The sequence below is a fragment of the Ornithodoros turicata genome, chromosome 5, assembly GCF_037126465.1.
Source record: "Ornithodoros turicata isolate Travis chromosome 5, ASM3712646v1, whole genome shotgun sequence".
In the NCBI taxonomy this organism is placed as follows: domain Eukaryota; kingdom Metazoa; phylum Arthropoda; class Arachnida; order Ixodida; family Argasidae; genus Ornithodoros; species Ornithodoros turicata.
Window position 1 is genome coordinate 67,259,164 of NC_088205.1, and position 18,432 is coordinate 67,277,595.

Consider the following 18,432-nt stretch of genomic DNA (forward strand, 5'->3'; position numbering starts at 1 on the left):
AGGGATTTTGTTGTTGTTGTTGTTGTTCCTACTTTTATTTTGTGCATGTACTATCACGTCTACTGACTTCCCCTCGCCTATGTATAATGCCTTGAGTGTACAAATAAATAAAGAGTTAATTAATGAATATTATATAATTAGTCATCTTGCAGTTACATACTCTATTCGAAAGAATGCCCGCCTAAAGCCTACAAACTACAAAAACGACATCTATGCTGCTCTTATAGGTTTTTTTTTATAAAAAAGGACTGTAGATGATTTAAAAAATACCCTGTATATCTGCGGAAAGAAGAGAGGGAAAACTTTGCTTAAAACAGCGCCTCTCACATTATGTAACCATCACATCACAATGATTACACACTGACAGAAATACTCATCGAAGTTCACTGGACGAGTTTGGTGATGTCGCAGCCCGTATTCTACCTCCTGCTTCCTCTAGAACGCAACGGCATCAGGAACCTCCTAGCGGACACAACGAGAAACACGTCACGTGTCAGTTGTGTGGAATTCTTTTTTATTCCGTGTTACCACCGCGAAGCAACTGTGGCTATGAGCGAGGTACATATGTGGACAGATGGAGAGAGGACAGCAGAAAGGAGTGGGGGACAGGGGGAGTAGTATGCGTCCTGGGCCGACTTCAGGGGGAACTGTGCCGACATTCGTCTAGAAAGTTTTCGGAACACTCAGGGAAAACTTCAGACAGCACAGCCGATGGTGGGTTTCGAACCCACCACCTCCCGGTCTTCAGCACAGCCTTCGTTGTGCAATTGGAAGGAGGAAACGAATTTCCAACAATGTCCGGAAAAACTTTTCCTACACCCACTCCCAGCTGTCGATGTATTGTTCAGGAGAATATTGATGTGCGTTTATACTTGATTTCCTCTCTGTAGGGAAATGTCTGCGTTATTCCTGAAGCAAAGCAAACCCTATCGAACATTTTTACACAAAGATATATGACTCACGGTCTTGTTCACTGCTCCTGTTCCAAGGCGAGATTTTCAGTGATATTCGCTCCACTTTGTGCCCGCTGTGTGGTTTCTGGAGCGAGGCAAGAAAAGTCCAGGAAAAACATAATTGTTGATCACCTGCATATCTGCCATAAAACAGTCAACATCGCTGCACCCTCGCCGGGGAGAAGTACAGAACGGTTTTCTCCCGCTTTTATCTTTCCCATCTCTTACTGACCTTGTCGATTGCCTTAGATAAAACAGCCCAGCTGCTTGATAGCATCTTGCATTGAACAAGCAAAAGAAGTGACCTGTGCAAACCATATGCAAACCTAACCTTCAAGAACTATTATTATTATTATTATTATTATTTGTATGTATTTGGTATGGAGAAAGGAATTTTCACAAGCATGAATGTATACGCAATGAGTAGCACCGATTCTCAATATAGATATCGTGGGGATGACTTTGGCCTGTTATCGTTGTTTGTACCCTGTGCCGTCCTTAAGATAACTAAATGTTAGTAGATCGGAAGCATACAAGACAACGTTTCCTATACGATATCCGTTGTCAGTCCGAACCTCTTCATAGCGGTCCACCAGCTCCCGTCGCATAGAGGTTAGCATGATCGCTTTGCACGCCTGGCCACGCATCAGCCTGGCTGACATTTCCACCTTTCTTTCTATTAAACATATACCACGACGAGACTGAGACTGGGAGGTGGGTTCGAATCCCCGTACTGGACGTGCTGTCTGAGGTTTTCCCCGGACTTTCGGGCATACTTTTCGGACGAATGTTGGCACAGTTCCCCATGAAGTCGGTCCAGGACATATTCTAACCCCCCATGCCCCCTCACTCCTCCATGCTGTCCTGTCTCCCTATCTGTCCACGCCTGTACGCCGCTCACTGCCACAGTTGCTTCGCGGCGCTAATACGAAACTTTAAAAAAAACTCATAGCGTTCCATTATGAAGACATCTACACAGCCAGGGTGTTCGTGTGAATGAGAAAAATAGAGTTTTAGGGCAGCTTACCCAAGCGGCGTCATGAGCATGCCGACATGCTAAACGATGTTTGTCCCCCGCCCCCCACCCCAATGCCGACTCCTTGTCTCTTCGGGGTCCTTCAAAGCGCCTTGGGTACCCGTTCTCAAACGCTCCAATATCTGAGCACGACATGGGTAACCGAGACCTATATGGCCCACATGCAAATGGTGTTGCATAAATCCTTGCATACAGGGCCGCATCTACAGCGTGTCCTGGGAGGCGATCAATTATGTGTGTCCGTGAGCGATAAAAGTAGCACCGTGTTGCCTAAAGGCACGCGAAAGATTATCCTCACCGGCGGAATGGTGGTGTTCAAATGCGTGTAGGTGGAAACAGAATTAGCTCGAGACACCAATCCTTGACATCAGCAGAACAGATGGATGTAGGCGCATTAAATAAGAACCCCGATCCCCTTACGAACACGCGCCATTTGAAGAAGCTTCAATTCTATCTACTGGAAGTCCTGGAGTTAGGGCGCGGCATGAGAGGCACCGCAGCACATCCGACCCACGGTGACATTGGATCATCGCCGATCAGGAGAGCATGCGGAGGGACGCCATCTCCTCTACACCACTTAACAGATACATTACAGAATCATCATTGAGCAAAAAGCTACACACAACACAACACCGTCAACAAAGAAGAGTAAAGAAACGGTGAAGTAACAAGTTATTTGACCAATCCTGCTGTAAGAACGGGAAACAAGACGTACTCCCTGCCTTGAGGAAGCCTTCGGGGCAACGTGGCTACGCAAACCGCCCTTGGAGCAGCTTATATGTGAGAGGGAACGAGAGTGAAAGCAGTGAAAGTGCAGCCAGCCACGCCACGCGCAGCTTTTCAATCCGCTGCCACCGATCGTAGTGGGAAGACTGCTCAAATCAGTGCGGCTCTTGTTCTACTTTCCTCTGGGAAGCGGTCCCCGACATTCTGCCCGCCTGACGCCGGAAGCGCTAGCGGATAAACCATGAATAGAAGACTGGTAAGTGTTTGCGTGCTGCATCTCGAAGAAAAAGCCGCGATTGCGTTAGTCGCGGAAGCGGGGTCTTGTGTGCGCTACTGGGTATGTCTGCAGACTCTCTATGTGAGTTCTGTACCAACGATGTGCCAAGGATGTACCAAGGATGTGCATTTATATTCTATATTAAATATTATTCGTTCGTCAAATACTGATCGATATATTTGCGGGATAGTCAGGCGGAACCAGAACTGAACTTCTTGAATATGGCTCGTGTAGCGATTCTCAAGCATCCTCTTTATTTCATGTAGCTCTACAACGACTACGGTACAATCGGTACACACGTTTCCATTTTTGCGTTTGCTCGATCGATAGCAAGCCCATAAACACAACCGTAGGTAATTGAACATGCTCCAGCACCCGTGCAATTGCAGTGTGCCACAGGTGAAAAGCTTCATAATACGTATGTAACACAAAAGAATTACGTACACTAGTGCCAGTCATTTGAGTTACATGATATATGCTTTAGTTGTGTGAGATTATGTTTCTGGAGCTGGCTCCAACAGATTATTCAAGGCGACAGCGTATGAACAGTGGTTCCGTAAAGAAATATACAGTGTATTCACACGAGCGACATCCCTCCAGAAGCGGAAGATGCGAAAAGTGCCATGTCTTTATGCTGTCACGTGAGCGCGAGCGCTCAACGTCGTGTCTTCACGTATGCTGCTAACCGTGGGGAATATATCCTGCTACACAGCCACAAGATATTCCGTAGCAGACGACATGAAAACACGCTGACGGTGTCGTCTGCGAAGCGTCGTCTGCTAAGAGCGCAGAACGCCACTCCCGATATTCTCACCGTGTGAATGCTCAACATAACACGGGACGGAACTTCGGCTCTGTAAGGAGTGTTTTCGCTTTCTCTTCCACTAGAATATTCCGTGAGGATGTCGCTCGTGCGAATACACGGATAACAGAGCATACCTGGTTCCCCGTTGCTTTTTTGTTCGTGGCGACAGAAGTCTTCAAAAACAAAGTGTAAAGCTGGTCGCGACAAAGAAATGTTTATTTAACGATTACAACATTACGCCATTTTGGGACCTAGACATCCCAATGGAACGCGAAGAGTGCTTAAAGCGTTCCGTGGTAAGGAATACAAGAGAGACAACCTTGGTGTGAAAGCATGTACAGACAGATATTTACCTGGAGCCGATAAGTATCTTCACACTGAATGGAATCAAGGCTGATCACAGCGTGTGCTCCTTAAGTGTGCTAATCTCGAGGCAAACGAGGCAATTCCATTCACTTCAACCTCCAGGACATTTTTTTTTTCTTTCTGTTTCCTTTGTTTGTTTGTTTTTGCGTTGGTGCCTATAAACAACGAAGTGTAGTCTACTGAATAGTGCACCCGTAGATGAACACAAATGTTAGTAAAAAAAACCATAGAATACACAGCTAGAACACTACAAGACATGATACTGTCAAACTACTCACATGTTGACAAAGCTAATGAAAGGAAACTGGAAAAGACGTTTTGAGAAATCCAAGAAAGATGCGAAAATGTCAACATCGCAGTTCTGCGAGAGAGTATTCATCGTTAACAGTGATCGATTCATTGGGCACAGCTGGTGAGCAGAATGAACATAAGGAACAAGAGAAACATGATGAAAGATGAAAGTCACTGAAAAGGTTAGCCAGCTGTAGGGATCGAACCCACATCTTCTGGATCTTTCATCGTTGATTTCTTAGGCAATTTGAGGCTTTGTTTGTATCTGTCCCTTCTATGTGTTCCAGCCTCAGAACATCAGTTTCTCTCTTGTTCAAGAGAAACATTTCAAAGTACGCGAGGGTACATGTCAAGTTTTTTTTTAGTCCCGTGTTTGCGGCTGTGAGCGGCGTACAGACGTGGATAGATGGAGAGAGGACAGCAGGAAGGGGTGGAAATCTTAACCACACTACGCCACGGGAGCTGGTACGTGGCAACAACAACAACAACTTTATTTCAGGATAATGGGATCGCAGGGGGCGATACTCTGCAATACGTGGCAATTGATGGACGATATATATAGTAAAACTGAACATTCAAAAATGGCACGAATGACCTCATACAAAAAGGGACAACCTCTCCTGTCTCTACGAAATGTCACAGTTGGAATCTATAGTTTGCGCAATATATCTTCGTGTATAGTATGTACGTAGGACAAGTATACTATACACCCTAAATACTAAATAGTGACTGTAATAAAGAGAAACGAAACGCCGCTGAACATTTGCTATTTCAGAAGAAAGTACGTTAAATAAACAGTTCCAGGCCACCATTGAGGCTCTCTTTTACGGTGCTGAGACATGGATTGCACGGTGCAGCCACCTTCTGCGCGTGCGGAAACCAGTAATGTTTACGTGGTATATTGAGACGAAATAATAAGCATTCTGCAACCTTTCAACTGGATCTTCGGTCCTGCAAGACATCTATCTTGTGCGACCTTGTTGCTTCAGAGAAGGATTTAAGTTTCCGTTTCTCCGTGTACTCCTTGTTAGTCGAAGCGACGCAGTCACCATACTGTAAAAATCGCAAATTGGGAACAATTTCTGCACTTTAATTTCACGGTTCGAGCGAAAGTAATATAGCGCGTGCAAATGTAGCGTAAGATAATGCCAAGTATAACTAAAAGACAGCAAGTGAGGCAAGACCCCTAGGCAGCTCCCGACCTGAACAGTCTCGGTTCGTAATATGGGTGGCTCCAAGCCTGACACGTTTGCTTCAATCCACTGTACGTTCACCGGACCTATGTTTTTCTACTTCGAATATCCCTGCGTCGCTGTCCAAGCTAACACTCATTCCACCTTTTCCCAAAGCGATCTACCCAAAACCTGTGTAACGTGCTGAATGGACGACAGATTACGTACACTTTCCGTAGGCCCTCTAAACCTAATCACACTATATATATTGTCATTTGTTGATGTGCGATTGGCAGCTGCTGTGTTACATTTGTGGCGAAAGGTACATGTACATTACAACGTTTACACAGGCATGTCTTTGCCAGTGACATGTTTTGTGCCACCGCTCTTCGCTGGCTGACAAGTATATAATTACGTCTCACGCATGAAAGTGTTAACGAGGCTTGTAGGCCGGAACGCAATTTTGCTTTCATGATATTCTAATACATATACATTGCTAACACCCTCATACTGCCGTCTAATCAATCAATAATTATTTGCGACGACACTAAGATTTCCACTGCTCTGTACACACTCGAACGTTCGTACATAAGAGGGGATGATTGAAGTCTTTGGACATGTCATCAAGCACAAGGTCGTTATGCAGACATAATATTGTTTCAGAACAAGGTTACAGATCATCGTTGGTCGAGGACGCCAAGTACTGAATAGACGAGGCGGAAGTCAATTGAAGGGAACAAACTCGTATGTAATATGAATTTACAGGGTCACCTATGCTCTGAACGAGGACTGAATTACCGTAGTTACACTACGATTTGGCGAAAGTTTCGTATGTGAACTCGCCGAGGGAACTGTGGATCATGGGGAACTCTGCAGGCGTGTGCCTTAGAGGCCCTGAAGAAGGGCCAAAGAAAACATCCAAATAGTATCGGAGCTGGTTCCAGAATTCGGTGGTGCTGGTGGTGGTGAAGATGAAAAACTGCTCTCCGTGGTTGGCCACGCAACCAGAATTCGACTTCGGATACTCTCAATTTACCACGTCACATGAGTGCAGTGACCAATCGACGTCATCAATACCATCTGACGTACAACCAACGCCACCTATACACAGAAGGCCTGCTTGATGTCTCCTCTCACTCCTCCGTCACGTGGACATATAAAGCCAGGATGTCGTCTGCTTCGGCCAAACACCGGAGACGGTCTCAAACACAGGCTTCTCGTGACTGTCAGTGGCTGTCTATGCGGCTGCTGAAGCACAATCATGACCGGTGAACCATTAAAGGAGCACAGAGGGTCATCCAAAATATTTTCAGTTTAAGACATCTGATGAAAGTATACGCGTCAATTTGCTGGACAGCACAAAAGGGTTTGATACATGCAGTTCATATTTTTTTCAGAGGAACAAAAAAAAACGAACACAAACACAGCCGCGCTTATTCACTCTCGACTCGCTCCACCCCACCCCCACCCCGGGGTGTAACAATGAGGAGAGGGACGACATATATGTTATAACGTCTGCGCGGTCAGTCGAGGTCAGCGCCTGTCTTTTTTTTTTTTTGCCTCATGTCTTTCTGATTTTGTACTCGGTAAACCATTTACCTCGGAGGGAGGGTTAGGAATTGAAAGGGTGACCGTGGGCATGGAATATTTCATTGTCCCGCGTGAGTTTCCCTGCGCTAATACTTCTTCAGAGCCCTGAACAGCTGACTAGCAGACGATACTCCGAACTAGAGTCACTAAATAGGGGTACAGAGTATCGCATTCCTTTTCCGTGCCGGAGCCGCCGTTCGGTGTCCTCCATTGGCCCGATCGTGTCACGTGGTCTCCCCTTCCAAGATCGCGCCGTCCACGTTGAGTCTCCTCCATTCAGAACCGGATTCCTCTATTGCGAGCTGGCTCAAGTCCACGCTGTTCTCCGGCGGAGAAGGGGGAGATTGGCGTCCCATGGCTAGGCGACGCAACCGCGCTGGACCCAAGATGGAAGCCTCGCTCGCCGGCGTGGCTCAGTGTCGTTACTCTGCTCCCTATTTAGTGACTCCACTCTGAACCAGCAAGCCCGGACGGTAGAGCGTCAGCGCAGGGTCACAGACCGGTACTAGAGTCATTAAATAAGCTACGCTTCAGAGTATCGACACTGAGTTCCAAGAGCGAGCATGCGCCATCTTGTTTCCGCGCCACGCTGCCCACACGCATGCGCACTTTAGCGCACGGTGCCATCTATCGTGCGCGGTTGAAATGCTATTTTCGTTTGCAAGCAGCAGTTGACGGCCTTGAGCTCACCTTGACATCCTCGGAACGCTCTGGTTCACAATACACGGATCATAGCACAACAATCATACACGCTTCTCTATCCCACAGTGAGCATTATGTTAGCCGTCTTTGATCCTCAAATGGGATGGGTGTCTTGCGGAAACAAGATGGCGCTTTTGCTCTCTCTTGGACCTCAGTGTCGATACTCTGAAGCGAAGCTTATTTAGTGACTCTATAGCTGGTACTGCTCTCCACCACGGTTGCCCACAGTCGCTTTTTGCGACGTACTATATATTCAGTTTCTGCGATAATTATGACTTACTTCTCATGGTACGTTTTACTGGCCTGCTTAACAGTTTTATAGAAAGAAAAGAGGGTGTTAGAAATGACTTCTGTGCTACTTTAATGACTACGTCAGGGCTTTGTTTACTCTAGGTATGGCGTCGGCACAACCCATCATCATCATAAGTATTAATCGATCGTTCCCTAAGTGAAATTTCGAGAATACCAATATTGCAGGCAAAACCTTTTTGCCGACTATATCTGCTTCTGGCGTGAAATATATACCTAAATTGTGGGAACCAGGATTCCTCTGCTCTCGAACTTGACTGCTCTGCAATCCATGCGAGGCGATACTCAATTACCAAAACGTACCTGCCCAAGGTAAACTTACCCATGGTAGCTTGTATCATGTGGGTGGAAACTCTTTCGTTGATATCCACGTGTATAATATTGAAGAAGAGGAGTCTCAAGTCTTGATCCTGTGATCGACGGGTCCAATATGCAGAGTTAGTCGGGCGTTCTTTTGAAGACAGCACAGCGAATGTTTTACTCTTAGAACATGTCCACAGCATGTGCAGACAGAGCAATGGTATAAAAGAGCGTTAGAGGAGGAGGGGGAGGTAAGAGAGGGGTCGAAGGGACGAAGCAACACTCATTTACCACCGTGAGATATCGCGCTGGGGGGGGGGGGGGGGGGGAGTCTAGCAAATTAGCAAAATCTAGCTGTGTTAAAAAGTGCCTTTCCTTTTTTGTCCTCTTTGATATACCACATTGCTGTAAAACATGTGTTTCTCGCCATCACTGCCATGTGATATCGCAGACCTCAGGTGTTCTCAAGCTACAGAAATGTAGCTTTTTTCCTGGAGCCACCGCCATCTTGTAGATGGGAGACGGACAATAAAGGGAAGAAATACAGACAGCGGAACCGGCACCAATTGTGCTACCAGAGTGTTTTCTCTGGGTCTCCCATGGACTGCCCCAAGATACAGCTCCCGATGTCTGCAATTACCTATGAGGTTGCCCCAGGACGCACGATCCCCCCCCCCCCCCTCCGAGGAGCATGTCACTGTACTAAGCTTGAAACAGATCGGGAACAACAACACCACCACTACGACCATAACATTTCGTCTATGCCTATATGCATGTATATTTATAGTCGTATATAGCCACAGCCGGTTAATCCAGAAGACAATTACCTTCAGCTCTCGCAGCTAACAATGCGGTCGTCTTATTATAATAGCCGTGTTGTTTACACCTTAGTTTTTATGGACCTCTTACGTAAACCTGAGCGAAGTTTACCTTTTCGTCTCGACGATTTATGGTCTCGCCAGCGATGCAGTCCAGTAGACTCGATACGTTCCTGCCTGCGGCGATGCCGCGTAGCATTCGTTTAGGAACACGAATATCGCAACCCAGTGAGGCCATAAAACTTATGCCAAACATTACAGACACAATGCGCAACCTTGACACTCCACCAGCGCGAAGCTTGTGGGAAATCATCAATTGAATCTGCGACTTACCCTTAAAGATGTCGGGCCCTCTTGACCGTGACTGCGTTCATGTTTTTGTTATTGAGCCAACAATGAGTAGTTCTTCGGGTGTTTCTTTTTCTAACCGCGCAACGCTATAATTATTGAATAAGGGATAGTAATATCGTGTTGCGCATATGCCAAATTGCGCCGCGTATTCCCAATAGATGTGACACGTGGCACTTTGCCCAATCCGCAACTGACCACGAAGGAGCTGCGCAAATCAGGGCGAACTACTGAACCACACTCATAATTTTCGCTCCTCAGGACTTTGAAGCAAAGCTTCTGAGACACATGTAACGACAGACATGTCAATGTAAACTTGAGTCCGGCTGGTCCGCGGCCGGCGCTTAAAGGACTCGGCACTTAGGCGTGCATGTCAGCCAAGAAGAACAAGAAAAAGGCGCAAAAAAACAAAAACAGAGAAGAGACCCTACAGCGTTTCTACTAAATGGGAATGAAGTTTAACTCAATTAAAAACGCGTCATTTAACAGCAGTCAATGTCCTGGAACGTCAGTAGCTTTGCAAAGTTTTCTTTGCAGTATACGATGAAGTTTTACTGAGCTGAGTTCCATTAGAAAACGGAGCGAATGTGATAACATTAATGAAGCTTCATTCTGTCATTGACACGCTGCACTGACTACTGCAATACAGGCTAGTATAGTAGGGACCTCCATCTCCATACATTTTTTTTTTCTTTAAACCAACAAACCGGTACGGTCTTTTCTTGTTTTCCCTGTTCGTGGAAAGCCCTGGAAAAAAGTATGGCTACATAATCAGTTACCGTAGTCCCTACACTCTTAGAGGAAGAATAAACTACGAATTCGTGCGCGCAACCAATAATAAAATGAATTAATCGATATCGACAAGTATACCGTACGCTTGCCACTAATATAAAGCTTTATTTTCTAAGTAACGCATGTTACTTCAGGAAGGCACTTCCTCTGCGTTAGCACAATAGAAAAAAGAGAGAGGGAGAGAGTGAAAATGAACACTGAATGTGCTTCTTCCATTGCTCTCGCAGTCCCCCACGAGTTGCCCTTCTTCCTGCATGGAAAGCCGCTCACAGGCTACTGTTTACACAGGCGCCATGGTATATGTACACGATGATGTCTCTAGTGTTCCAGCTGGTTCTGTTCGAGGTCGGCACACAAGTGTTCGCGACCTGATCGCCGTGAGGTCGCTCGTACAGGAGGTCCTCATGGACAATTTCTTTTTTTTCTTCTTCATAACTGTGTGGTGTCTGGAGCTATTTGGTTTTTATAGTTGGCACCTGCGTCACTCTGTCACGAGCGTCACATGGACAACTAGAATACTAATCACATACTGTCACACGGGCATTCAAACAGACAGTAATAGTCCTTTACCAGAGAAGCATCATCATGGCGCTGGTAGACAAGACTGAAACCGAAACAAATCGGAAGTGGAGTGCTGGGTTCCACGAATGGGCACTTGTTCGGCGCCTCCTATTGAAAGAAAAGTATAGGACCGAAGGTCGCGTCCCTGTCAGGGACCATCGTAATCCCCTCAAGACCGTGGCTTTCGGGCGCGACCTTGTTCGCCTCTAGCTTCGAGCGTAGTTCAACTCTACCACCAAATTGGTGGCGCTGTCGAACACTATGACGTCACTTGTTTACAAACAGGGAGAAGCCTATTGAAATGACTGTGATTGGATGCTGCTACACGGCCACAATACACGGCCATTTCAATTCCCATTGACTATAGTCAATGACAACCTAAGTCCTACAGTTGGGACCGCCCACTCACACGTGGAAGACTCCTACGATTGGCTACCAGCCTTTGCACGACGCCTCCGCTTCGCGATGTAGTGCCGGCTCTCTCTCTCCCCCTAGTCCCCACTTGGCCGCGCCGCACTACATTCGAGCGCGCGGAGCGATTCTTCTGTGGGGGCGGGGTCAAGTGTATGACATATGTTGTCACTGACTATAGTGTGGTTGTGGCAGGCGGCGGCGTATTGTCAATGGTGCTCGAGATGTTCAATGGCCGTTAGCTGCAATGATCATTGGAATGTGCTCGTTCGTATGGACTGCGTTGCATGACAAAACCAAACGCAGCATTTCGAAAACAGGAAAACACAAACACAGAGGACGTTATTTTCTCCGACTATCTGTTAGCGCAGCGTGATTTGTCATTCCTGCTGTGGCACACAAGAAGGACCATCTGTTTCGTGAGGAGGAAGTGCGTTCCGGGAGAGGGAGTTCGCGTATAAATTTCCTGCTATATCAAGTAGCGTAGCCAATTGTTTTCTTTTCTTTTCTTTTTTTTTTCCTATCTGGACACATCTACTCGAAACGTTTTCGACGCCAAAAGAAATCAAGTAAGCCACTGAGAGCGGGACGTCTGAGAGACTTTCCGCAAACATGAGACGCGAAGCGTGAAGACAAAGTTGAGGGAAGGGTCCGCTGTCCGTATAGTTCTTCTGCTTCTTGCGGAAATACAATGAGATAGCGTAATCAGTGATGTAATACAGATACTTTGATTGTTGTTGTTCATCACATTTACGCGTTGTGCCACACGCCACAGTTTTGAGAAACAAAAAGAAATGAATTATTCTTCTACGTCTCGTAGTTGGCGAGTTTTCGGCCTTTCCCACTGGTTCTCGAAAGCACGTGACCTCGCCCGCGGTCGCCTCGCTTTATTGTGCCTTCCGCGATGCGAGAGGTGGATGAGCTTCCGTATTCGCCTTGGATATTTACTACGAGTCTAGTGACCTCACTGCTGTAAAACTTGGAACTCAGGTTCATATCGATGAACGTAACCCTTTTTTACATTTATCCTTCACAGCTTCGTGCTAAGTGATCTAACCCCCCTAAAGGGAAGGAAGAGGGAAAGCATAAGTTTCTCTCTCGCCCTCATAAACCACGAACGACGCAGCCAATGAATTCTGTTCCTTTTGTGATGGTGTCAACGTAACTGTACCTTTCATTCCTCGGGGAGAAATTTTTGCACTTTATTTCTACTAATATTGAGTGCCATATCATGAAAGTGATGTGACGGCGATGTGATATGACACGTTACTCATCGCCACCCTCATCACTCAGATACGAAAACCCTTCTTCGTTTCAGCACTCAATGGGATGGGAGCTCGCAGCCTACACTGCAGGGCCCTGGCTTATCCTAGGCAGCATCATCTACTTCCTTCCCGCCTTATGGGGACTTCTTTCTTACGTCACCGGTGCCTTAGGTCTGGCACTGCTTGCCACAATCATGGGACGTTTCATCAGCGCCAGGTTACCGAACGCGCGTGTGCAGCCCGAGGGTCGCGCCGTCCTGATTACTGGCTGTGATACGGGATTTGGCCACGACTTGAGCGTTCGGCTCGACAAGCAAGGGTTCCAGGTCTTTGCTGGATGCCTGTTTCCCGATGGGGAAGGTGCCAAGAGTCTCAGGAGGAATTGTTCCAGTAGGTTGCACGTAGTCACACTGGATGTGACCAAGGAGGAGCATTTCGAAAGCACGCTTGCTTATGTGAAGAAGAACCTGGGAGACAACAGTACGTATTTACATTTTATTCAACATGGTAGTTCTGTCCTTTAACATATTCAACGCTTTATTTTTCGTGACGTTGTCAACGTATCCCTGAGTTTTGGAGAGACGAATGGGCGCAACACACAGACGAACAGTACGGGATAACACAACTTTTCCGGTGACGTGTTGTACGGTCTGTGTATCACTGCTATTTTTTCTCGCAGTTACGTATCGTTATCCTTGACAACTTGGTCCTTGTGCACACTAATGTTCGTAAAAAAAAAAAAAAAAAAAGATATTGGTAAGTAAAGCTGTTGTTGAAGGGGAGGTGAGGAAACGCTCATTGTGAAGTGTTGCATACCTTTTGGCTAGAGAGCCTTGCTTATAGTTGGCTCCATTTGGTTACGTGGGGTACAATATTCGTTAGGTATAGCTTTTGCCATCTGGCAACCCTATCGAGGAAAAAAAAGAATTTCTTTTCTACGTATCATGCTGAGATAGAGATCCACTGTCACGCACCAAGCTATGACGTCTGAGGAACGAGAGCTACTGCCGTCACCATTGGTTCACGTAAGCACGTGACCTCTCCCGCGTCGTTTCACTGGCGGAGACGCCACCAGTGTTGTTGAAATGAATCACGCGAGTGACTGTGTTTTCGGAACCATGAGCATATCCGATGTACAACGAAGCTCCTTATAGGAAGGGAGTTGCCTCAGGACAGAAGCCTTCTGTCCTGAGGCAACTCCCTTCCTACATTCTACCGGTTCGCTGGATTTCTACCCATCTACGAAGCTCCTTATAGTACGTTATCATCCTCAAGTGATAATTTGCGACTGTCCGCTCTCTTTTCTCTGCGTCTCATTTGTGCTTTCTCTCTTCTTGTCGATCAGGACTGTGGGCTGTTGTGGCAAACGCCGGCATATTCCTGTCCATGGAACTGGAGTGGATGCCCATGAAGGACATCAGAAAGCTGTTCGAAGTGAATGTCTTCGGCTGTGTGCGCACCGTTCAGACATTCTTGCCTCTATTGAGGGAGTCTAAGGGAAGAGTGGTCCTTATGGCCAGTTACGCAGGTGAGGAGCTGACAAAGACGAACGTTAAAGGGAAAGTTCGCTCTCTAACGTAATTGAAATACTAGATATGTCTGGCAGGAGCAAGCAACTCCCGCCCTTCTTCGCTCGAAACCGACGTACTTCCAGGGTTATACGTACCCAGATCCTGCGGGAAGGGGCAAGCAGGGTAATCTCATTAGCTCACGTTACCTGTCCGTGACGTCATCGCCAGGATGATCACGTGTCAGTGTACTTTCCCGCACCTCTTCCTCGCAAATCATTTTCCGCAGCAGGCACCAGGAGCTCCCGAAGCCTGGTGATAAGGGAACGCCTTCGTGTCGTCACAATGTGGTCACGCTGACGTGGCGTATACATCTCTCTCCTCGGAAATTTTGAACCGTGTGGACTCCAATGCATTGTAATACGAGAATACATTCATAACTATATCCTAAGTCGGCGAAAAATGAAGCAGCGATTCGGTAAATCAAGGAATTACAAACTGATCAGCGAACCGTCCCTTTGACCAAAGGCTATATATGTGGCTGCACCACACGACATGTCTGCATGACGGCTGTGGTTTTGCTATGTAGGAAGGGGTACGTCAACGTGGATCAACGCTTACAGCATGACAAAGCACGCAGTGATTTCGCTAGGAGATGGACTCAGAAGGGAACTGGCCAAATGGGATGTCACAGTGTCGATGGTGGAACCTACTTACCACAAGTAAGTTGTACTCGGCAAGGCACACGCTTCGAATAGTCTTTCTTGCTGGTGTATTCTCAAATTTTTACATTTTTAATTTTTGCGTAAGCGACCGACTGCTCTAAACGTTCTGCCTTGATCCCTGGCCCATCAAAAGATGCTAGTGAACACTATCGGGTACTGCGCTTATCAGCAGCAGTGTTGTGGTTTCATTATTTGGCAAAGATCCACGCCGGAACACAGGAGACTGAAGCGGGCAACTGAAAACAACATCCACCTAAATCTCAGTTCACATGCGGCCGCCAGAGAATACACAAAACAAATTTGTTTATAGTGGCACAATGGTGGGACAGACCCAGTTCTTTGCAGACCCTTGGTGGTTCCCTACAAGCAGAGCCGGCGAGAGGGTGGGACAGCCGGGGATGGCGCCCCGGAGCCCGGACCACTTGAGGGGCACGCGGGGCCCCAAGGCCTGTCGTAATCATACAAAGAAAAATACTTGGACTGTGTAGCCGTGCCGTGAGGAGGGCGCCGGAATGTGACCCATCCGCAAGGGTAGTACGATCCCAGTGCATCAGGCACGTGCGCAGCAGACGTTCGAAGTCCACGCGTGCGAAACTTAGTACACAGCTGACATCACAAGGTGACATGCTCATTCTTCTTCACCCCTTCAGACTTCACAGTGCCCCCTCTATCTCTGTCCCTGATTTGAGCCTTTCGCTACGCTCGATACTTGTAGCGCTGTCATAGAAAAAAGTGCGCCATGATAGTTCGCTCTGCAAAAATGTTTTGCGCGATTGTTTGATAAATTGCGCACCGTTCTACGCAATATGAAAGGTCGGTCCCTTGCCCCTATGCACTGGCTAATGTGCGAGGGTACCATACGACTACCTAAACCGTCTGAGGCTTTGACCAGACTGTTCAAGGCCATAGTAACACTTGCTTCCAATTTTTCAATGTCGCTGTGGCTTATTTTCGGAGTCGGAAACAGGTGTGCTTAACTGTACTGAATTAATTTCCAGGACTCCAATCATACCAACGCCTGCTGACATAATCAAAAAGTGTGAACAAATTCCTGAAGACATCACCAAGGACTATGGCAAGTCTTACATGTACGCCATGGCTGAAAGGTCCAGATTCGTGTTCGACACGTTCGCACGTGACAACGTATCTGAAGTCGTCGATACCATGGAAACAGCGACATGCATCAAGCATCCTCAGGCATCATACAAGTGCATTGGCTATACCATGTGGGTCTGCATGTACCTTCTCACAGTTATGCCGACCATCTTTGGAGACGTTACGGACTATCTTATCTACACCCCGAACGTCTATGAAAAAAATGGAAGGCTCGTGGAATCAGTTCCATTCTACAACAAGATCTGCGAGAAGTTGTCAAACATCAAAAACATTGCACGGCGAAGTGCAGCGTAAGTCCTGGGCTGAAACCCAGTGTTCCAAGATATACTTTGGGGTGCCACAGTGGCTTCATACTCAGTGAATGTTGTGAGTGCACATGTGTGTGCAGGACAATTGCTCACTTCTCTGGATATGTGATGGTGGTGGTGTGATTTTGACGACACATCTTTGTGCATGGGGTGCATGGACTTTATGCTGAAAATACCTCACCACAGCCATGCCTTGATTTGTATCCAATACTATGTGCCTGTTGACACAGGAATGTCATCTGGGCAGGCAGGAAGTAACATGTTCTTCTGGAAGGAATAAAGAGGTTTCGAGATATATCGAAACCTGTTGCTTTATGCCCAGGTGCCAGTAAAGTTTTAAAACCTCTTGGCGAGTTTGTCAACTCTATGCATTGATACTGTGCTCCAACCAGGTCTCTCTTAAAATTCTGTGTTAGCACCACGAAGCGTGGCTACGAGCAGCGTGCTGACGTGGACAGATAGAGAGAGGACAGTGGGAAGGAGTGGGGAACAGGATGGGGGTTAGTACGCATCCTGGGCCGACTTCAGGTGGAACTGGGCCAACGTTCGTCTAGAAAGTCTGCGGGAAAACACCAGACAGCACAGCCATGAAGTGACAGAAATATCTGAATGAACTGTAATGTCACCACATCAGAAAGTAAGAGTAAGAAGACTGTCCCCACCTAGTGTGGTTCTATCCAAGTGTGCATGCACTTCCAGCCTCTGGTGTAATGAGGCAGGTTAAGTTGGGAGCTCCAGTGGTTCCTTGCTTTGGGGGAAGTGTACACAGATTCCTCCATAAAAACCTATGGGCTGGCAACATGTCTGCGAAACGTAGCCTCAAGTTAAGGCCTCCTGGTTTTCTGCTGCAGCAAATTCAAAATTCGGCGGCACCGACTTGTAAATTCCGCGATCTTCTGCGCCAAGGAGTCAATGGCTGCTTGAAGCAGGAAACACTATTTTCTTGGATAATGTGGGAACAACTCAGCATTACATGATATCTTGTGTTCTCTGACAGCGAATGCCGTCTGTCGTCTACAATCCTTTTGTACCTGCTGAAAGATCTTTCAGCATCTGCAAAGTTCGTAGGAATTGACAAATACTTGATCGCAATAGACGCTAAATTCAGAGCAAGCACCCTCATTCCGTCACAAAACACAATTACCCTATTTACTCGCATAATTTGCGCACTTTTTCTTCCTAAAAAAAGTCGGATAAGTTGGGGGTAGTTCGTTAGAATATTCAGACGACAAAAAAATTTCAAAATTTTTGTATGCCGGTCATACAGGCTCTCGGTAGAGCCGATATTGACATTATCACTGCATTACCCAAGCTCAAAAGAAGCACCCAAATACTGCGCAACCAGCAAAATGTCAACCCACTACTGCTCATATACCAGTGAAATACGTTGAGACACTGCCGGAAGACACTGCTAGTCGCACTTGAGAACCGAAACCACGCTATGTTCACCAACTTTGTCATGTTATGCTGCAAGGTTTGTCCAGCGTTTCTTTCCTCCTTGTGTAGTTGGAGTGACAGTATCGTCCATCACGTCAGCGGACCATCATCCAAAAGTGTGCGCAAATCAAACAAAAGCCTTCGACCCAATCGAATTTCTGTGAAATTCTGTGCAACTCGCTGCAAAATTTCGAGCAAAATAAGGGATTCCTCGAAATTTCATGTTGAACAATAGACTCAAAATTCTGTGAAATTTTGTGGAATCGTGGAAAACAAGGGGTCTTAGGTATAGCACATGTACTACGGGCAACGACATATCTGGGGGAGGGATCCAGATGGCTTGACACTCCCTCAATTTCTGTCATCATCACATGCTCCAATCGATTAGGCGGTGTACGTAGCATGCTGTCTTAGACTCGGCCCACCACAGACGTATCCTGGACTTGCCAGACTACGTCCAGAAGCCGCTCTGGATGGACCAGTGGATGATCATGACTAAAATTATTGATGGTTCAAACAATATATCTTAGAATTTGGGGTTTGAGCAACTCCTTTAACATGTCCTACTTCCACATAATACATTTCTGAGAGACCATGAATATTATGCAGCAATGGA

The 18,432-nt window shown here is 46.7% G+C and overlaps 1 protein-coding gene and 1 long non-coding RNA gene across 2 annotated transcripts; one reads left to right on the forward strand and one right to left on the reverse strand.

Moving 5' to 3' along the window:
• Positions 1 to 2,795: 2,795 nt before the first annotated feature.
• On the forward strand, positions 2,796 to 16,725 carry LOC135396153 (retinol dehydrogenase 7-like). Its single transcript, XM_064627184.1, has 5 exons — positions 2,796 to 2,971; positions 12,776 to 13,202; positions 14,068 to 14,250; positions 14,820 to 14,952; positions 15,954 to 16,725. The coding sequence occupies exons 1-5, from the start codon at positions 2,957 to 2,959 to the stop codon at positions 16,363 to 16,365; spliced, it is 1,170 nt and encodes a 389-aa protein (XP_064483254.1). The 5' UTR covers positions 2,796 to 2,956; the 3' UTR covers positions 16,366 to 16,725.
• Positions 13,335 to 18,009, reverse strand: LOC135396154 (uncharacterized). The gene is made up of 4 exons (XR_010423334.1): positions 17,257 to 18,009; positions 17,042 to 17,183; positions 13,539 to 13,629; positions 13,335 to 13,441 (listed from the first exon to the last, which is right to left on the reverse strand). It is a non-coding gene; the product is annotated as an uncharacterized LOC135396154 (long non-coding RNA).
• Positions 18,010 to 18,432: the final 423 nt, after the last annotated feature.